The following is a 21,398-nucleotide window of genomic DNA, read 5'->3' as shown; positions in this document are numbered from 1 at the left end:
TTAACTCCAATAGCTAGTGCTGGAGCCAGGGCACCCCCTAGTGGCCATTCTCACCGCTGCATGGGTCATGCAGCCTGGGATGAGCAATCAGTGGCCCTACCCCAGCAAGGTACTAAATCTAGCTCTGTCGCTTTCTAAAACCGAGTGCCCTTTCTTAAACTTCGGAGCCTCAGTTTTCTCCTCTGTAAAATAGGAATGCTAATCCTACCGACTCGTAGGGCTGTTATGACAGGTGTTATAACAGGTGACAGGTGTAAAGCGCAGGTGTCAGCCCCCGGCTTGCTCATAGCTCTCTCTCCCTGTCTGCTATCATCCATACTGTTACCGCTGGAGGAAACCAGCAGTGGCTCCCATTGTACCCCTCACTTGAAGCTGTACCCAGAGAAGAGGCTGGAGATTTTCTGTGGGGGGGAAAAGGAGGCCCTGGCAGGGGGCCACAATGGGGGTGGGGGCACGGAACATGCCTTAGTCTCAAAATAAAATTAAAAAGAACAAGCTGTGTTCAACTTAAAAAAAAAAAAAGGAAATACAATATATGGTTCAATAAATAGAAAAAAAGTTACAAAATGTGGTAATCTTTGTCCTCAATTACAAGAGAAAAGATAGAGGAGGGTGATTGGGGGGTGGGACACTCTCCTTCTCCCTGGGCCAAGGTGGGGGAAAGGGAGGCCAAAGAGAGACAGCAGCTGGGACTTGGGGATGCAAATAGAAAGACGGGCTAGATGGAGAGAAATATGGGAAGGGGGAGTAAGAGGAAGGGCAGAGCAGGGAGGCAGAGGATCAGAAAGGGAGAGACAGACAGAGGGCCCCAAAATGCTAAGATGTTGGCCTCTTTCCTTTCTAGATCAGGGGGCGGCGGGGGGGGGGGGTCCCTGGCTTGCCTGCGCTTGTCTCCCCCCCACACACACCAGGTTTGGAGGACAGTGTGAGCCTGGCTCGGTTCCTGAGTTGTATGTCCAGTGACTAGCAGGTAGGGGGAGGGACAGTAATGAGCCCCCAGCCCACCCTGGGAGCCTGGCACCCAAGGGAATGGGAGTCCTGGCGGGATGGGTGGTGAGGTATGTGGCCGAGGCCTGAAGCCTCTTCAAATCCTTCAGTGGGGGTGAGCCATTGGTCCCAGCTCTGTAGCCTGGAGGGGGCACAGGCCTGCAGGTGAGACCCCTGAGGCAGTGAGGGGAGGGTACAAAAGGAGTTTAGATGCCCTAACGCAAGCCCTCCGGGCACCCAGAGTTGGTTGCAGGGAGGGTCTGCTACATTGACTTTGAGAGCCAGTTGCTGGAAAGTCCTGCCTCCCAGCTCCTCCACCCCAGCCCAAGGGAGACCTGTGGGTTTGGGGAGGGAGAGCTTGCCTATTGCTTTTGGGGTGCTCAAGGTGAGGTCATACCGGCTGCACAAGCACACACCCCCTTCCAGGCCTCTGGGTGGTGGTATGGCTTCTGATCCTTGCGTCTTGCACACTCGCTAGGCACGCATGTGCCCTAGGCACGCATGTGGCAGGATGCGACCCCCTGCTTCCCACCTCTTTCTGGGCTTGGAGGGGATGGCAGGCAAGACCACCCAGCTCCAGCTGGGCTCCTTCCCTGACTTAATACTGAAATGCCACATAGGCCTCCAGCGTTGAGGCCCGTGATGGAGGGCGGGTGCCACAGAATCAGGGGCGAAGGCGGATGTCCCCACCGCCTGCCTGCTGCCCCTCAGCCGAAACGCTCCCGCACCAGGAGCATGAGCTTCTTCTTGCCCTTGTAGGTCTGTTTGAGGTTCTCCAGGAACTGGGCGAACTGCAGGTGCCCATCAGGCGCCAGCAGGAAGGTCTCGCGGGCCTTGCCCAGGAACTCGATGAAGTCGCCGTAGTGCCGCGGGCTGATGTGCGTCAAGCGGGAGTGGCTGGTGGTGATGTAGGCGGCCACCGCCGCATCCAGCAGCTGGCACAGCGGTGCCCGGTCGGCGCCCAGCGGCTTGGCAGCCCGGCGAGCCCCGAGGGGCCCCAGGCCGGGCGCTGAGAGGGTCCAGCGGCGCAGGATATCGGAGAGCATGGGGGCGCAGTGGATGCTGCGGATGATGAGGGGAACGATGGCAGAGAGCTCGTGCCGGCCCAGCGAGTGGCTGAGCGAGCAGGCCCAGAGCACGTCATTGACGGCCGGGTGGCTGTCCTGGTTGAAGGCGATGCTGAGCTGCGCCAGGGCCAGCGTCGCCAGCTTGTAGGCCCGCAGCGGCAGGCCACGGTGCTCCATGTAGCGGGCCACGGTGAAGAGGTGGGCGTGGCCCAGGCCTCCGGCTGCGGCATCCAGCACGATCTGGTAGGCCGCCTCGAAGGCCGCGTGGTTCTTCTCGCACAGGGTGAGGGCGGGCAGGGCGCAGTTCTGCGGGTCCTTCATGGCGCACTGCAAGGCCAGGGTGCGGGCGCATGCCCAGAGCTCCTCCCGCCGGGGCGCATCCAGCTGCAGCCGCAACAGCGTGGCATGGGTGGTGCCCGTCACTGCCACGATGGTGGCTGCCTCCACCGGTGTGAATAAGGAGTACCAGTTTTGCATGATGTTCATCAGGGCTTGCAGGCCTGTGGGAGGTGACAGGGTGACACTGGTCAGGAATGGGGCAGGGGTTTACCCTGTGTGCATGGGTTTACCCTGACCTACTATCCCCACCAGCCAAGGCTAAAGCTGCACCCCCTCTACTGCTACTCTTGGCTTGACAGAAACTTCACTTTACTTTTCCAAGGGAGGAGAGGGCAGCTGGGCTGGGTGGGATCTGGTGGGGTGGGGGCTAAGCATTGGATGGATTGTCCCTTCTCCAAGCCACTTTAGCCTAGCCAGCCTCCAGGTCTTTGTCCAGCTCGGTCCCCCCTCCCAACATTCCCTCTTGGCCTAGCCCTGAGCACAGGCTGGAGTCGGGGAAATGGCTCTGCTTCTCCCTCATGCCTGCCCAGTTCCACAGGGAGGTGGGTGGCGGGTCCCCTTGGGGACTCTCACCGACTTCCGTGGCACAGCTGACCAGCCAGCGCACCATCTCCCTCCGACGCCAGGTCATGGTGTTCAGGGTCATCTGCATCACCTGCAGCATGGGATGGGGAGGGGTAGAGAAGGGGGTCACCCAAACCAGGGCTGGCGTGTGGAAGGGGGGCGGGGGGATCCTTAAGGGCCCCGGGAAACTTGGAAGTTAAGGGCTGAATCAATGAGCCATACAAACTGGGCAAGGGGCTTCACCTCTCTGGACCTCAGCTTCCCCATCTGTAAAATGGAGATAAAAATAGTATCTACCTCATCGAGTTGTGAGAATTAAGTGAAAGTATGTAGGTAAACTCTTTGCACGGTGCCTGCTTCTTCAAAGTGCTCAGCTGATGCCAGCCGTTACTGTTAGTGTTGGTGTTATTCTGAGGCCCCGTGGATCCTACCTGGGATGACAAACCAACCTGTCCCTTCTCTCTGGAAAGTTCCATGCTTCCTGTCAACAGATTTCCCCCTGCAGCCCCAAACAAAGCACCTGCCCTACAGGTCCCACCTTCTTCAGGTCCCACCCCCAATAAGCACCTTCCTTGCTGGCCTCTCTTCTGAGGCCCCATCCCCAGGCCCTGTCTGGAAGCTTCTAAATAGTGGGTCACCTGCCTAAAGCACCACCCTAATCTCAACTACCACATATCCCCCACAATGGCTCCGCCCCCCTCAGGGGGTTGTTCAGAGGCCAATTCTGCCTCCTGCCGGCCCTTTGCTGGCCAGTTCTACCTGGGAAGGTATCACCCGAATCTGTACCTTATTCTGTTATTTTACTTTGGCCACCGTCTGAGGCCCCGCCCCCATGAGCCCCATACCTGTCTATCCCTTCAGGCTGCAACCATGACTCTGCCTTGCCCTTGCAGCACTGTCCCTTGTCCGGCCCCTGAGGATGGCCTGGACACTCACCTGCAGGCCCCGCCTCCATGACTTTTAAGCACAGACCCCACCCTCCGGGGGTGGCTCTTCACTCACAGGACTCTCCCCAAGCCCCTCCCCTCAGTGGTGACCCCTCCTTCTAGGCTGCAGTCCCCTACAGGCCCTTTCCCAAGAAAGCTCCTTGCAGGCAGGTTCTGCCCCTTCAGTTTCAGCTCCGCCCACCTGTGGTTCTTATGGCCCACCAGCCCCAGGCCCCACTCCCAAGGCCAGCACCCTTAGGTTCTGCTCTCTCTTGTGGCCAGTCCACTCACCTGCATGCTCCGTGACCCCCTTCCTTGTCCTCAGCCACACCCCCAGAAGTAGATTCTCACCTTCAGGCTCTGCTACCGAGTCACTCATTCATAGGCCCCACCCTCACTGGTGACTCCATTCCCTCACTCTCAGGACTCTTACTCACCGACCCTGCTCCCCTGTAGACCTGCCCAAGAGGTGCTGCTCACATCCAGGCCCTGCCCCCAGGGGCGATGCTTACCCTCAGGCCCCGCCCCTACAGGCAGACCTCACACTCAGGTCCCACCCCCAAGTGGCCCTCACCTGGCCAGCCCTCAGGCAGCAGCCCCCTGCCCCCATCCTCCCTGCGGCCAGTCACCTGCAGGCCAAGCTCCAGCGCAATGCCCAGCAGTGTGGTGTCTGGTGGTGCACTGGCCGGCGTGGCAGTCTTGCAGGCGTCCTGCGCCAGCTTGAAGAGCAAGGCTGGAGAGTGGATGTTCTGCTGGATGGAGCCCAGTACTGCGTGCAGCCACTTGGGGTCTCCTGGGGTGGGGGGAGGGACAGAGGATATTGTGGGCATACCCAGCACCAGCCCCTGCTGCTGGCTGACCTGCTCACACTGGTTCCTCTACAAATGTGCAAATGTGTGAACGTGGACAGTGAGGCACCTGGCAACGGTTCTATGAAGACCTAGACCACTCTTGGCACTCCCCTTTTTCTCTCCTCTGCCCCTCCCTTTCCAGTGGGAGGAAGCCACCCAGGGGCCCACTGGACCCCTAATTGTCAAGGGCACCGATTCTGGACCCAGATGCCTGGGTTCAAATCCCTGCCACTCACAAGCTGTGTGACCTTGAGCAAGTCGCTTCACCTCTCTGTGCCTTGGCTGCCCCATCTGTACAAAGGGTAATACTAATGCAGTGGCACGTGTCTCACAGGGCTGCAGTGAGCCTATACTTGTAAAGGCCTTAACATGGCAAGAGTTACACAAACGTGAGCTTTTATTACTATTATTATCATTGGCCCAGATCCTACAATCCTGTTACTCTGCTCCAGCCACATCAGCCTCCTCTCTGTTCCTCAAACATAACCAGGCACAGTCCAGCATCAGGGTCTTTGCACTGGCTGTTCCCTCTGCCTGGAATGCTCTTCCCAGATGCTATGGACTGAACTGTGTCCTCCCCAAAATTCATATATTGAAGCTCTAACCCTCCAGCGTGATAGTACTTTTGGGAGGCAATTTTGTTTAGATGAGGCCATGTGGCTAGGACCCCCAGGATGGGATTAGTGTCCTTATAAGTAGAGGAGAAGACCAGAGCTCTCCCTTTCTCTGCCATGTGAGGACGCAGTGAGAAGGCAGCTGTCTGTAAGCCAGGAAGAGAGCCCTCACCAGGAACTGACCATGCTGGCACCCTGATCTTGAACTTCCAGTCTCTAGAACTGTGAGAAAATAAATTCCTGTTGTTTAAACTACCAAGTCTATGGTATTTTGTTACGGCAGCTGAGCTAAGACACCAGATACTGGCATGACTCCACCTTCACCTTCATGTCTTGGCTTAAGTGTCAACCTGCTTTATTCCCTTCCTTACCACTTATTACCTCTCACTACATAACTATCTTCTTTACCTTATTTATTGTCTGTCTGCCCTCACTAGAATTAACACTACAGAGCACAGGATTTGGGACGGTTTTGTTCACTGCTGCAAGCTCAGCACCTGGGACAGTGCCTGGTACATATAGAAAGTGCTCAAGGAGGGACTTCCCTGGCAGTCCACGGTTAAGACTCCACGCTTCCACTGCAGGGGGTGCGGGTTTGATCCCTGGTTGGGGAACTAAGATCCCGCATGTTGTGTGGGGTGGCCAAAAAAAGAATGCACTTAAGGAAAACTGTGGGTGGGATATGGTAAAAGGATAAAAAGTAGGCAGGAAGGAATGAGGGAAAGGAGGGAGGGGAGTAAGGTAAAGGAGGACAAGGGGACGGGGGTCGGGGGCAGTCGCTGTCCTCACCCTTGGCGGCGGTCAGCATGGCGGAGGCCAGTTCACACTGGCGGGTCTCTAGGTGGCCGAGGATGAACCAACGGGGGAAGCGGTTGCTCACGATGGAATCCAGTGGGTTGCCGTGAGGTTCTCCAGCTGGAAACGCTGTCTCCAGTATGGGCAGCCTGGGGTGAGAAGAGAAGCAGCCCTGCCCTGAGACAAGGCTGGAGTCTCCATCCTCTCTAGGAGAGAAAGGCCTCCTGCCTCAGCCAGAGCCTACCCTCCTAGGCCAGCAAATCTCTGGGCATCCAAAAAGATGGAGGATGTATGTTCAAGATGTTCACTGCATATATAAAACAGATAAATGAGGACCTGCCATATAGCACAGGGAACTCTACTCAGTACTCTGTAATGACCTATATGGGAAAAGAATCTAAAAAAGAGTGGATATATGTGTAACTGATTCACTTTGCTGTACACCTGAAACTAACACAACATTGTAAATCAACTATATTCCAAAAAAAAAAAAAAAAGATGTTCATTGCAGTGTTGTTTATACCCATCACTGTGGGGTCGATTAAATAAATAAATGATGCTCTGTTCACGCACCAAGGGCTGATAAAGAGGTAAGGCGATTATTTGTGTCCTGATGTGGTCCCACTCCCCTTGCTCACTCTGCTCCAGTCACTGTTCCCCTTGACATCCCTCACATACCACCAGGCACAGCCCTACCTCAGGGTTTTTGCACTAACTGTTCCCTCTGCCTGGAATACTCTCCCCTAGACATCCTTGTGACTCCCCCTCACCTCTTTCAGGTCTTTGCTCAAATATTTTTCAATAAGCTCTTCCCTGACATGCCCAACACATGAGAGTGCAGCTTCCTACTCCCAACTCCTTCCACCCCTTTCTTGCATGTCACTATCTTGACATACAACATAGTTTACCTATAAATTTATTTACTGTCTCTCCCTAACTACAAGGTCAGCTCCATGAGGGCAGGAATTTTTGACTATTTGGTTCACTGACACTGCCTCTCCAGCACTAGGACAATGCCTGACACACAGCAGGTAAACAACAAATTGTTTGTTGAATGACTCAACGTCCCCCCTAAGATATTTTGTTCAGCAGCTCACTGTTTACATGCATTCTGTGCTAAGAAAGCTTTTCAAAGCTGTTAAATGTAATCAATAGCATAGAATAGGAGTCAAGACTGTCCTGATTCCAAATATCTAAATGAGTTTGCTACATAATTCGGGACACACCTTAAGCCTGTTTATGTGTAAAATGGGGGTAAACATACTTATTTCACTATGTGAGTCACAGATTTAGATCGGGGGGTCAGCACCTTTTTCTGCACAGGGCTGGACAGCCAATACTTTCAGCTTTGTGGGCCATTTGGTCTCTGTCACAATTGTCACTGTTGTGTAAAAGCAGCCACAGACAATAAGGAAATGAGTGAATAGTGCTCTGTGCCTATAAAACTTTATTTCTGGATGCTGAAATTTGAGTTTCACATACTTTTCATGTGTCACAGAATATTGTTTTCATTTTTTTCCAACCATCTAAAAATACAAAAACCATTCTTATCTCATGGGCTGTACAAAAACAGGCAGCGGGCCAAATTTGGCCCCTGGGCTGTAATTTGCTGGCACTGCCTTAGAAAAAAGTCCAGCACGTGAAAGAGTGTTCTCTAAATCATGGCTCTTAACAGATTATTCTTTCCAAATATTCTGGGAAAATGCACTCCAAATTGTTAATAGGTGCCTCTGGAGAATAGGATCAGAGGATGGGGGACAGATTTCACTTTATTTGTTGGACATGGTTCACTATAGACAGGGCCTTTTAAAATTCTGCTTCTATGATTTGCTGTTGCACATGGGAAGTAACCCGGTTATTCATTGCAACATCTTTTTGGAAACAGTGTAAATGTCTATCAGCTCCAGATTGGTTTATTCCTGGTGTATCCCTACAGTGGTTCACATGCTATGTGACAGGATATAGCTTTTAAGATGCAAATGTTCAGTGAAAACAAGGTGCAAAGAATAGGTGCAGGATGTGTCATGGCATAAAGGAGAACCAACTTTTAATTTTCAGATTATGGGTTCGCAGAAATATGGACTCTTGCAGTATAGATAAGAAAGTGGTACCACTGCTTGCCTCCAGAGAGCTTTGGGTAAGTTGGGACAAAACTGCCTAGAAAAGGACTCTGAATTCTGTGTCATGTGGATGTTTCTCAAATTCAAAATAATATGACATTTCTAATGTGTAATCAAGAGCACCGGGCAGTCTGGAATGGCCGGATGAGGGAGGCTGAATGAACCAAGCTGTGAGTTCAGGCAGAAGGATGGGGCTCCCAGTAGCCTCCCATCCCCCAATCCTGCCCGGCCCAGTGGGAGTCCCCAGCTGCCTCTCCTCACCTCATGGCTCGCAGCGCGAGGCGGTAGGCCAGGTCGGGGTCGTGGGGCAGCAGTGCAGTAAACAGGTAGCGGGCACAGGTGTGCATGGGCACGCTCTCCCGGAAAAGCACTTCTCCAAAGCCGCTGAAAGGACCCCCTGCAGGGGCAGCCTGAGCTCAGCCTCCGGGTGTGGGCTTGCACGGCGCCTCCCCAGGTCTCCCCACACCCCAGGCTCTGAGTGTGGGATGGGCGGACTCAGGATAGAGTGGCTGGGGCTAGAGAGGTCCCGGGGGGTGGGAGCACAGGGCTAAGACTGAGACAAGCACTGCAAAATCCACAGAAAAGAGACGCTGGGCACCCCTGGATAGGGGTCAGGACTCAGATGCAGGGTGGGGCCAGAGGGTGGAGGTGGGGCTGCACCTGCTCCAGCGGTGTGGCCAAGCCAGCTTCCCTTTGCAGTAGGGGAGGGGCCTCACAAGGTAGGACCGTGGGCAGAGCCAATCAAAGTCTAGCTGGGCATCAGCGACTAGGCTCATTGGCTCCAAAGTGGGAAGGGGGTGGGGCCTCATCACTCGAAGCCATTATTGGCTGCCAGCACTGCTGGGGGCGGGGCCAAGGTCTGGTGCTCATCTTTTAGGAACTGCCAAGGTATGGAAAGGCAGTAAGGACAAGGAGGTGGAGTTAGGGGCGGGGTCTCCCGATCCAGTAACAACCAGGCCACTACAGTAGAGAGGCAGGACCCTATCTTTCAGGAACGGCCAGGCTAGCAGTGGGGCCTCACCTTCCAGCAGCTGTCCCGCCTGCTTGCGTAGCACCTGCACCAGCCGTTCGTCCAGCTCCACCTCCTCCAACAGGGCCAGCAGCTGCTCCTCGTTGCGTACCACCTTGTCCTGGGCATACAGCCCCTCGGGCAGGGCCCGCTGCTGTCCCAGGCCCAGCAGTGCCACCTCTAGCGCCATTGCCAAGTAGGACTCCCCAGGGCTCCCGGGCACTGGGACGTGCTGGTAGGCCACCTTCCGCCTCTCAGGGCCTGAGTCTGTGGGAGAAGGACACCAGGGCGGCTAGAGGGGAACCCCTTTTCCTGGGACTCCAGTGGTCCTTGACCTTAAATATGGACACTGTGTGTGGGGTTGGGGGGAGGTTTAGGGAGAGCCCAGCTGCTTCCGCACACACCAGGGGGTGGCGCCCACCTTCCAACAGCAGATAGGCCTACGGTGGCCTCACTTTCAGGAGAAGCTAAGCCTCTTGGCACCTGGCACTGGCCGAAGGGTGTGGCCAAGTGTAGGGGCATGGCCAAGTGTAAGGGCATGGCCTCACTTTCTAGGGGTACTGGGCAAGAGGGCATGGCCAAGAGGTGGTGATTTCCCCACCTCCTCAAGGGGTCCCCAGTGTGGGTACCTGGGTAAATGGCAAGGGTCTCCTCCTCTAGGTGACAGGCCTCCAAGAGTGCCCTGCAGAGGCAGCCAATGGGGTCCAGGGGGTGGCCCACCCATCCTTCCATGTTGGTGATGCAGGTGGAGCCTTTCTGCAGTAGCTCTGCAGGTAGGAAGAGAGGGTTCAATGCCCAGCCCCCCTCCACCAAGCCCCCGGGGGGGGGCTTCCTCTCCCTGAACCCCAAGCCCAACCTCCCAGTGCCCACTCACCATCTGCCCACCCAGCACCCTTTTCTCTGCCCCTTGAGCTCTGCAGCAGCTCTCACCTCCACGGCCCTGGCCTCCTGTCCCACACCCAGACCCAGGCCTGGCTAAACTGGGTGCTTTCTAAAACATCCAACCAGTGTCATTCCCCTCCTTATAACCCTTGATCCTTCCCACCTCTCTCAGGCCCAGCCTGCTTTCAGGGTTCCCAAGGACGGATATGAAAGTTTCCCTGAGGTGGTCACCCACCCCACCTGGAAGCCCATCCTCCAATCTCCTCCCACAAGCCGTGCTCTCCCTTGCCTCTGGGCTCCTGCCCATGCTGTTCCTTCTAACTGGAACACTGTTGCTCCCTCCCCTTCTCCTGGGAAACTCCTAAACATCCTTAAGATCTCAGCTTAGCTCTCACCTCCTCTGGGGGGCTAACCCTACACCTTGAGAATAGGTCAGGGGTCTGCTCAGATCCCAATGCCCCCATTTCTCCCCCATTACACCCTGTATTCAATTTCCTGGTAACTGACCCAGCAACTCAACTCCATCACCCAGAGAACACAACTGGTAGCCTCTCTCCTGTCCCCCCATATCTAGTCCACAAATGTGTCCTTTTTTGGGCCAACACAGTGTAAGTTTCTGTTTTTCCTAATACAATTTTCAAATTGTTGCCCATATTGAAAAAAATCAGTAAATTCCACATTAGATAATCTGGACTTCTGGCTTCTCTTGAAAAATCAGAAGATCTGGCCACACAGGGTCCATGTTCCTGAAAGGCACGTGGCTAGATCTATAGAAACTACATTTCCCAGGCTTCTTCGTGTGAGGTGTGGAAGGTGGGAGAGAATGAGGCCATTACTCTCTTGCAGTGGCTGTGAGCAGGTGTGTAGCTGTCTACAGGGCACAGACATGAGGTTTGCCAGCAGGTTCTGGGTTGTCCTCTTGGGAACTGCCCTGCCCCCATGTGAGGGCTACAGCCTGCTGAACCTCCTGTGCTTCTGAAGTTCAAGTGTGTGAAGCCAAGCAGGGGCTTCCCTGACTTTCAATCCTGCGGCCCTTCCAGTGGTTTTGCGAATCCTCAATCCCCTGCATTAAATTTTGTTCTGCTCAAGACACCTAGAGTGGTCTGTTTTCCTGTTGTACCCACAGACTCTCCAGGTTGCCACAGCCCCCAGCTGTTGGCATTTGTGTCTGCAGCCCCAGGACATGATGATAATATTGGTGCCCACCTTTTTTCTGCTGCTTGTAGGTCTCAAGCTGATGTCGCCGCTGCAGCCGGAGTGTGTTGACTATAGCGCCTGCCAGTCGCAGGGCCTGGCGGGGGTATCCGTGGGCCCTCAGGGTGTCCACACGGGCACAGGCAGTGGGGAAGGGCTCGCCCAGCCAGAGTGGGCGGCCCTGGGGGTCAAAGGTTGGCTTGTCACCACTCCCGTTGCTTGTGAGGCTGGGGCCGTAGGAGTCGCTGGCCAGGATCCTCTGCAGGTGGGCGTCACTCCAGTGCAGCGACCCAGCCTGCAGGGCGCGGCCAAACACGGTGTGGCGGGAACCTGCAGCCTCCACCTCCTCCTCCTCCTCCTCCTCCTCTGGGCCTGTGGGAGAGGCGCCCAAATGCAGCCCCATGAGGGGGGCCCTAGCAGTCAGGCGCTGGTCAGCTCTGCCCCACTGAGTGCCAGCTTGGTGCTAGGCTCTGGGTGCAGCGATGAGTGTGTGTTATCTCCCCAAATCCTTCCAGCAGCCTTTTAAAGGGGTGTGTGTGTGTGTGTGTGTGTGTGTGTCAGTGCAGATATTCCTTCATATGAATGGACAACTGATCTTGAACAACTGTGACTGTCTGTCCATCTTTCTCCCTCCACACTCCATTTATTCCTCTCCTTCTCTATCTTTCCCTCTCCCTCTCTCCCTCCATCTCTGCCTCTCTTTACTTGTCTCTCTCTTCTCAATACCTGTTTCCTTTTCTATCTGTTTCCCCTACCCCCTGCCCGATTCCTGCCTCCATGGCCAGAAGGAGACTGAGTCAGGAGACCAGCCCAGAACTATAGGCATCTTAAGTATTTCACATCGCTGTCCCTCGGGCTGCCTGCTGCCCCTGCCCTGGGTACTCCCTCCTGGCTGGGAGGCAGGCAAGGGCTGGTCCCCCCTGCCTTGCCTCCATTTTCCCCCAGAGTGCCATGATGGGGTGGCTGGGCCACAGGCAGTAGTGATGGTTTGTTGGGGGGAGTGGCGGGGACCCCTCTCCTACCTGGGCTGAGGGCTACGGTGGGCTGCAGGCTGGGCCCATCAAAAGAGTAGTTGCCTTCTTCCAGCGGGCACACGTCCAGCTTGTCCCACTTGCTAAGCAGCTGGAGCCAGCTCGTCCGCTCCTCTGGTTTGCAGTGGGGGCTCAGGACGATGCACACCCACAGGGCCCCTGGGGAGAGAGGGCAGCAAATGTGGGCACGGGGGAGGCTCAACATTCGTGCAACAGGCGCAGCACGCACTTATGGAGTGCCCGCTGTGTGCTGGGCACTGGTCTCTGCTCAACCCTCACCTCTGGCCTCTGAGGGCGCAATTCATCATCTCTTCACTTTACAGTCCAGAGAGGTAAAATCACTTGCTCCAAGTCACACAGCTGGGAAGCCAGAAGTTAGGACTCAAACCCAGACTACTGGACTCCTTTTGCAAAAAAGTTTTTTTTCTATAGCACTTATCACCATCTGTCACAGGGGTCAGCAAACTACCACCCGTGGAGAAAATCGAACCCGCTGCGTGTTTTTGAATGGCCCGTAAGCTAAGATTTATTTTTACACTTTTAAATGGTGGAGGGGGTGGGGAGTAAATAAAAAGAACATTTTGTGACTTGTGAAAATGATATGAAATTCAAATAAATAAATAGTGTCTGTAAATACAGTTTTATTGGAATGCTACCACACCCACTTTGTTAATGTGTGTCTGTGGCTGCTTTTCTGCTACAACAGATAAAATCGAGTAACAGTGACAAAAACCAAATGGCCTGAAAAGCCAAAACTATTAACTATCTGGCCCTATGGAAAACGTGTTGACCCCTGGTCTAATGGGCTTTTGGGATTTTCTTGTCCGTCTGCCCTACTAGGTGTCAGCTCTCTGAGGACTGGTATTTAATCTCTCTTATTTCTTGCTGTAGTCCCAGCGCTCAGTACAGTGCCTCGTACATTGGCGGTGCTAATGAATGAGGAAGGATTCACGGGCAAGACCCTAATCTCAGGTGGGAAAGCCTGGGTGCCTGCCGCACTCCGGGGTCTGGGACTTACCCAGCTCATCCCACAGCTGGCGGCACTTGTCCGTCATGCCGGCGCCCTGTTGCCGCCACAGGGCCAGGCGCGGATCCTGCAGGAATTGCTCGGTCATGAGGATCAGCATGCGTGCGCCATTGGAGTCCCGCATTCGCAGCATCTCCCGCACCTGCGCCGCACCAAACGGTGAGGAGGGGCGGGGCTCCGGCACCCGGCCGTCTAGTCCCGCCCCCCTGTACCCGCCCAGCCAGCACCTTGCAGAACATGGAGCGCAGCTGCTGGCTGGCGCCATAATAGCCGCCGTTGGAAAGCAGCTGCTTCACCTGCTCCTGGATCTGCTCCTCGTCCAGGTGCCAGCAGTTGGCGTCCTCGATGCCCGCACCCGCCGTGGGGTCTGGGGCACCTGTGGGTAGGGAGGGAAAGCTGAGGCTGGGGCTGCGGGGAGGGGGTGTCTGTCATCCAGTCCTTCAAATCACCCAACCCATCCCAGAATTCCATCCATCCCACCTGAAAACCCATCCATCCATCCACCCATCATCTTACCCCAAACATCACCTACCCATCCATTTAAACCACTCAACCATCTGTCCACACCCCCATGCCATGCCATGCATCTTTCCATCCACACATCATAACCCTTAGCACACCTACCTACCCCATTAGTCCATTATCCACCCTGCCCATAACTCCCACCTACTCACATCTATATACCCATCCCACCAGTCCATCCATCCACCTACCCACCCCTATTTGTCTTTCCAACTCATCTGTACTAACCATTCAAAATACCCACTGACCTATTCATCCACTGACCTACACAACTCTGCTATCCATCCATCCAATTAACCCAAACTGTCCATCTATTCTTGCCCCACCAACCACCCTTCATATGTATCTCCCCAAACACCCACCAGCCCATTGGTCCATCCATACATCCTACACAAAACACCCACCTACTCGATCCATCCACCATGTTAGTCCTCACATAAGAACATTCATGCACGCATCAACTCACCCTCAATCCATGCACCCCTTGGTCCTTCCAGTCTTCCACCAACCCCATCTGTCCACTACCTCAAACTCCCCAATCAAAGCCCATCCCATCCAACCCTACCACCAATTACCACCAACTCCCTATTCACCTACCATCCTAGTAAATCACCCATCCACTCATTCCATCCATTCTTCCACACCAACAGTTCACCCCAACACCCGATCATGAACACCTTCTATATCCACCCATCGCCACCCTCAAATATCCGTTCATGCCTCCACCCACTATGCATCCGTTTACTCACCCACCATCCTACTCCATCCTTCCGTCATTATAGTTAAACAACACTTGTAGCTCCAAACCACCCCAGAACTCATAACACCTCCTGGCCTATCTCCTACCCTAACCCACCTCTGACACCCACTAATGTCCACACATACTCCTTATGACCTCCACACACCCATACTCAGGCCTGCTCCTGTGATCTTGAGACACCCCCATCCTGGGGCTGGATCTTCCCACTGGCTGATTTCTTGACCATTCATCTGCCCAGGGCCAGATCAAATCCAGGATCTGCCACTTACTGAGGTGTGTGATCCCTTTTTTTTTTTTTTTATAACACCTTTATTGGAGTGTAAGTGCTGAGGTGTGTGATCTTGACCTCATTAAGTGGTGCTCCCCTACCGCTGCTCATGGATCAAGGGTATCTTTGGTTTCTTTTTTGGCCACACCACGTGGCTTAGGGGATCTTAGTTCCCCAACCAGGGATTGAACCTGGGCCGCAGCAGTGAAAGCACTGAGTGCTAACCACCGGACCACAAGGGAATTCCACGGTCAGGGGTACGTTTGGATGCTGTGACAAATGCCTGTGGCACAGAAAGCGAGATGGCTGTGAGCTGGGGCCTCGCTGCCCCATCAGACCTTGCGGCGCCCTTACCATGCACCAGGTTGATCTCGGAGCCCAGGAGGAGGATCTCGTCCGCCAAGCGCTGAGCAGTGGGCAGCACCTCAGTGTGGTGGGCACTGATGAGGTACTGCACGAACTTCTGCAGCTGATCCCGGTTCATCTGGGAGAGTGTCTCGGAGATGGGTAGCCGCAGCTCCACCTGGCGGGCATGCCGAATGCGATACAGCGACAGGGCCACCACATGAGCACAGTAGAAAAGGTCTCGGTTGTCGCAGCCGCAGCTCACGGATGTGATCTTGCAGCGGTCAAAGCTGATGGAGACATGGTAAAGGCGCTCGGGCTCTCCAGGGCCCCCTGGCTCCCGGATATTTCCGCTCAGGTGGAACCCTAAGACCAAAACCAAATTGTCACTGCTGTGTCACCCCAGAGATGGGTAGTCTTTTCCACGGTGCACAGCAAGACCAGGTGCAAATCCCAGCTGAGTAACCTAGCACAAGTCACTTAACCTTGCTGTGCCTCAGTGTCCACATCTGTGAAACGGGAACAAAGAGTAACATCCTCCTCATGCGTTTGTAATGAGGATGAAATGGGTTAATATTGGCAAGTGCTTAGAACACTGTTGGTAGAATAGTAAGTGCTAAATAAATGTTTGTTCTTCTAATTCTGAATAATATTATTACAGCAATGCTGTTGAAGATGATTTTCTTAGCCCTTGGGTAATCATGGATACAGCCCAGGCTCCAGGCGCCCTGTCACTTCCTGCAAAGATACCAAAGATACTTGGGGGGCGAGGGATTGATGTGGGCGGCCAGGGGCCAGGTCACCCCATCACCCCCCACCCCTCCCTGGCCCCTGGGGAGCCCAGATGCCAGGCTCATCCGACTGGTTGGGCAGCTCAGGCCCCAGCTGGCCCTGGCTGCGTCATGCAGGGAGACGGCGGCTTCCTCATACCGGCTGGAGGTGGCCGAGCCTATGGCCAGCTGGGTCATGTCCAGGCAAGGGGGCCCCCAGGCTGACAGGGTTCAGAGAGGGTCATCTTGGCTGACCCCCTGCCTCCAGCTGGGAGACATGACCTGCCCCCATGGGAGGTATGGCATTCCAGGGCTTACCTGCCTTCTGACTCAACCTCTACTGGTTCCCTTCTGAGCCCTGCTGCCTGAGGTCTAGAATCATCTTTCATCGCTAACTCTAAACTTCCACCCCTTCCCCTCACCTGGACCCTGCTGCCTGGGGTTTAAGACCACTCCTCACAGATGATCCCCAGCTTCCACCCTAGACCCCAAGGAGGCCTCGTTGCCTTAGGTCTGAGACCATTCCTAAACCTCTGAACCCAACCTCCACCTGAGTCTTTCTGCCTGACGTCCAAGACCGTCGCTCATCACTGGCTCTAAAACTTTGCCACTCTCACCGAGGACGCTGCAGCCCGAGGTCTAGGATCATTCTTACCTCTGGCTCTAAACCGTGGGGCCCAGAGCATCCCTGGGTCCCTCTGTCTGAGGTCTGGAACCTCCTCTCACTTCTGGTTTACAATCACTCCTCAAAACCACTGCCTCGGCCCTGCTTTCTTCCCTGCTCTCCCCGCTATCCTACCACCTCTACCTCTATGCCCCAACTAAGCTGACTGAGGTCGAGGCAGATCTCTGATCTTGAGCTCATAATATCTTGTACAACCCTCCCTGGGCATCAAAGCCTGACATTTGGAACCTCCCCCAGCCCTCCACGTCTGCTTTGGACCCCCTGGCCTCCCTGGCAGGGGTAGGGGGCAGGCACTCACCCACTTGCAGCACACGATCTACGGCCCCGCTCTGTAGCAGGTGCAGTCCACGGGTGAAGGGCACCCGGGCATCGTGCTCGCCCTCCGGGGGCTGGTAGCCCAGAGATGAGTACATGCATATCTCCCGCTCACTGCGTGGAAACGACCAGAACACGATGCGCTTCTGGACCGGCTCTGGCACCCGGGAGAACCGCTCCTCAACCTGTGGGAAGGCCCGGTGTGTTAGAAACCCTGGCGCTTGAATCCTGGCTTTGCTGCTTACAAGTAGTATGACCTTGGGCAAGTCACTTTGCCTCTCTGAGCTTCGGTTTTTCTCAAGTGTAAGAAGATGTTAAGAGCACCCGCCTTCTGGGTGTCATGAGTATTACATATGCACTAATATATGTACAGCGCTTACAATAACATCTGGCCTATTGTTAGTGTTCTGGAACTTTCTGCTGCTTCCCTCCTGGATGTCTGGTCTCAGGGTCCTAATGTAAGGTAGTCTCACCTCTCAGGCTTTGAGGGGTGACGAGGAAGGAAGACAAAAGTGATAAGAAGACCAGTGATCAGGCCTACATGTTCTTAGCCTACATTGTGCTAAATGCTTTATGTGTGCGATTTCCCTTAATTCTCATAGCAACAACCCAGTATTTTTGCAGCTTGGGGAATCTGAGGCTCAGAGGCAGAGTGAATTCACTTGTTCAGGATCCCACAGCTGGTGAGCTCCAGCTCCCAGGACAGGCTCTCTGTTCCAGCTGCTAAGGGCTCTCAGGAAGGGAGGAGTGTCCTGCCCACCCCTGGGGGCTCTGGGCAATGAACTGATCTGGTTGAGCCTGCGTTCCAATCCAGGCTTGCTACTCACTGGCTGAGTGTCCTTGGGCAAGTTTCTCAACCTCTCTGTGCCCCAGTTTCCTCAAAGGAGAACAACTCCCAAAAGGCTGCAGAGGATTCCATGAGTTTCTGTGGGGCAAGAGCTTTCCTAGGGCCAGACCTGCCCAGGGCAGGTACATGGGAGCCCTGGAGAAGGCTTTAGGATTACTCTGTGGGGGTCTCACACACAATGAAGGGGCAGGGACCTTTCAGAGCACCCAGTCCTAGGTTTCAAAGGGAAGTGGGAGGACCAGCGACTGGCCCAGGCCTCGGGGACAGTTGGCAGATGACTAAGGAGGGATTTTCCAGGCCATGAATCAGAGCCCGCCCCATCCACACTTGGCCCAGACCCATCAGTCGCAGCAGACTCACTCTGGAGAGGCCAGGGAGCAAAGAAAGCCCCCCAAAGCCAAACAGAGGACAGAGCCTGTGGGGGCTAAGGAAGGCTTGCTTAGGTCCTGGCCACAACCCAGCTCCCTGGGGACCCACACTGAGGCTGGGAAAGGGGACTCTGCCCAGCCCTGGGGCATCCTGGCAGGGTCCCTCAGAAGTTATAGGGGCAGGATTCCAGGTGCACCTGTCCAGGTACCGAAACCCAGGCCCCACACCTGCTGCCAAACTCTGGAAAGACTGAGATGGCTGGGGGGCAAGGGGAGAGTGAGCATGGGGTAATGGGGAGGGGGGACTCTGACGATGGAGTAATCTCTGCAGCCAGCCAGGAGGGGCTGGGCAGCCCCAGGTGGGAGGTAGTCCCAGAATTACTGAGGGGTGTGTGAGTGTTAGTGCCTGAGGGAAGGATATGCAGGAGAAGAAGGGGGTCCCCATGGGACAGGTAGCTTCTGGAGGCTGGAGGCAGGGATTGGAGACAGAAGGGGGTGTCTTGGGGCTGGGATCTATATAAGTGGGGGAGTCCTCTACTGGGGGTGTAGGACAGAGATCTGGAGTCTCTAGGTGCTGAGATCTGCTCTGTTCCCAAGTGGGGGCGGGTTGTAGGAGCTGGAGAGAGGAGTGAGGATTGAATGGGGTGCCCTAATTGGGGGATGAGGATAAGGTGGGAAAAGAGAGGTACCCAGGGTTGTGAGAGGACCATGGGGCAGGAGGAGAAAAAGTGTCCCGAGTTGGGATCTGGGGCACTGAGGGAACCCCTGGGTCTTGTGGGCTGAAGGGCAGAGCTGCTGGGGAAGGGATGGGGGTGGGTCATAGGGTTTGAAGGAGTGAAATGGGAGGATGAAGGGATGTCTCGGGCAGAGTTAAGGATCTTGGAGGAGATCCCTGGGGGTGTCTCCGATGGAGGCACGTCCGGAGGCTGGAATCTGGACAGGGGGAGAAGGTGTGTCGGGGACGGGGCTGGGAGTGGGTCCCTCCCCACCGCACTCCTCGGTCACCTGCTCGAAGGCCCAGCTCTCGGCTACTCGCTTGGCGCTGAGGTCCAGCAGCGCTTCGGGTCGGCCCCGGCCGCGCACTGCCCCGGCCCCGGCGTCCCGCTCCTCCGGTCCCGCGGGGCAGTCCCGGCTCCGCTTGGCCGCGGGGGGGTCCATCCGGCCGGGCCGGGGCCGGGGCGGGGCCTGTGTGTAGGGGGGGGTCGGTCCGACGCCTACTCCGCTTCACCGGCTCCCGCGATCCCTGCCCGGCTTCCTGTCCTTCGTCCGCGCTCGGCCGCCCCGGGACTCGCTCCGCACCCACCCCCGGGCCGGCGGGGTGATGCGGCCCCTTTAAGACCCTTCACAACAATGAAGCTGCCTCGGCCTCCGCTTTATCCTCCGCCGTCGTCCCGCCCCCACCGCCCGTCCCCATTGGCCCCCCTTCGGCCTCCGAGGCCCTCCTCCGCCATTGGCTGCACCGCCAGATCCGTCTCCAAGTCGCCGCTGTTCATTCGTTGTGTGCACTGCCTGTCTTTCCGGGACTACTCAATCAGGGCGCTCAGCGAGCAGAGCTGTCAATCACGGGACGCCGGAGACCAATCACAGTGGGAGGAAACCCCCCGGTGCCGGCCTTAAGCGGAGTTTCGGGGCGGGTCCTGGGTTCATTCACAACATTCCTCCCCCGCCCCACTAGGGCTGGACAGCGCTCCCCGGGCAGCTGGGGCTGCGCCCACACAAGGCTTTGTTTACTGAGGGTCGCTTCCGGGCGCCGCGAGGGGACAATCAACACGGCTCGGCCCGGGAGCGAGACAGAGCGGCGGGATCCCCGGGCAGCCCCTCAGCCCCTCCTCCCTCTGGGCTGTGTGACGAGAAATTCAGCCTCTTTGGGCGGCGGGTCAAGTTCTGATGCTTTGCGGGATGAAGGGATCACAGGTCCCTTGGTAGAGTTTATGGGGGCTGCGGACACCCTCGCTAGAAATAGAGCCCAATCCAAGCCCATTCTTGAGCCCCAAGCTAAGAATCTCCAGTCCATTCTATGCCCTATATATTACGTTAAGTCCTATGAAATTACTGATTTTCAACAATTTTTGATACACTAAATGGCAATTTCATAAGGTTCAACGTAACAGATGTCAAATCCGACCACCTCTGACTATTTTTTCTGGTTCAGCTTGTCTAGGTCACATCTCTTGATGTGACCTTGAAGCAGGCGGTGGTCCTCATCTCTGGTCCCCGACGCCACCACCCCTGCCATCTCCATGTTGCTAGAGAACCCTGCATTTCCCCCTCGCCACACTTCTCTCCGTTATCATTACGTTTCTTTATCTATTTCAGCAGTTGTTTAATTTCTGTCTCTCCCTGCTCCATGGTGAGCTCCAAGGGGCAGTCTAATTGTCTAACTGAGGCACTGCTTTACCGCCAGCATCTGAACACCTGAACACCTCTGGACATACAGCAGTCACTCAATCTATATATAACTTGTTGAATGAACCAGCTCATTGGTTTGCTCCCATTCCACTGAAATGATCTACAGAGCAGGAAAACCGAAGCTGGCGCCTAAGTGGCCTGATTGCTGCCCCCTGCCTCTCCCCACATGGAAACTCTGCCTTTTTCCTTCCAGGAATTTCCAGTTTCACAGCTGCATTTTCTGGCCAGTCCCCAACCCACCCTTCAGAAAACTCCCTCCGACCTGCACTGTCCAGTATGGTCACCACTGGCCACAAGTGGCCTTTGAGTCCTTGAAATGGGACCAAGCTGAACTGGGCTGTGCTGTCAATGTAAAACACATTGGATTTTGGAGACTTAATAGAAAAAAAAAAAGGCAAAATATGACACTAAGAATTTTTTATATTGATTACATGTTGAAATAATACTATTTTAGATGTTTGTGTTAAGTAAAATACATTATTAAAATTAATTCCGGGGCTTCCCTGGTGGCGCAGTGGCAGAGAATCTGCTTGCTAATGCAGGGGACACGGGTTCGAGCCCTGGTCTGGGAGGATCCCACATGCTGTGGAGCGGCTAGGCCCGTGAGCCACAGCTACTGAGCCTGCGCGTCTGGACCCTGTGCTCCGCAACGGGAGAGGTCGCGATAGTGAGAGGCCCGCGCACCGCGATGAAGAGTGGCCCC

General features: G+C 55.3%; 1 protein-coding gene across 2 annotated transcripts; it reads right to left on the bottom strand.

Annotated features, from left to right (window-relative positions):
* Nucleotides 1-527: 527 nt before the first annotated feature.
* On the bottom strand, nucleotides 528-19,656 carry ZSWIM4 (zinc finger SWIM-type containing 4). 2 transcript variants are annotated; one of them, XM_060094035.1, is made up of 14 exons: nucleotides 19,292-19,656; nucleotides 17,055-17,256; nucleotides 15,311-15,667; nucleotides 13,634-13,782; nucleotides 13,398-13,548; nucleotides 12,371-12,538; nucleotides 11,361-11,720; nucleotides 9,902-10,039; nucleotides 9,285-9,539; nucleotides 8,525-8,660; nucleotides 6,138-6,292; nucleotides 4,513-4,676; nucleotides 2,967-3,048; nucleotides 528-2,554 (listed from the first exon to the last, which is right to left on the bottom strand). In XM_060094035.1, exons 1-14 carry the CDS (start codon nucleotides 19,442-19,444, stop codon nucleotides 1,695-1,697), a joined length of 3,330 nt encoding a protein of 1,109 aa, XP_059950018.1. In that variant the 5' UTR covers nucleotides 19,445-19,656; the 3' UTR covers nucleotides 528-1,694. The 2 variants fall into 2 exon arrangements, with proteins under 2 accessions (XP_059950018.1, XP_059950020.1); XM_060094037.1 differs by lacking the exons at nucleotides 2,967-3,048; nucleotides 4,513-4,676.
* Between the last annotated feature and the right edge of the window lie 1,742 nt (nucleotides 19,657-21,398).

Source organism: Mesoplodon densirostris, chromosome 3, assembly GCF_025265405.1.
Source record: "Mesoplodon densirostris isolate mMesDen1 chromosome 3, mMesDen1 primary haplotype, whole genome shotgun sequence".
In the NCBI taxonomy this organism is placed as follows: domain Eukaryota; kingdom Metazoa; phylum Chordata; class Mammalia; order Artiodactyla; family Ziphiidae; genus Mesoplodon; species Mesoplodon densirostris.
The sequence above is the reverse complement of the archived record's forward strand: the minus strand, read 5'-3'. Positions and strand labels throughout refer to the sequence as shown.

Excerpts from the sequence above, each read along its gene's own strand:
- ZSWIM4 (XM_060094035.1), bottom strand. The coding sequence starts at position 19,444 with ATGGACCCCCCCGCGGCCAAGCGGAGCCGGGACTGCCCCGCGGGACCG. Across the intron at positions 17,257-19,291 it reads AGAGCTGGGCCTTCGAGCAG|GTTGAGGAGCGGTTCTCCCG; the intron begins GTGACCGAGGAG and ends GCCTTCCCACAG. Across the intron at positions 8,661-9,284 it reads GGCGGGACAGCTGCTGGAAG|GGGGTCCTTTCAGCGGCTTT; the intron begins GTGAGGCCCCAC and ends CTGCCCCTGCAG.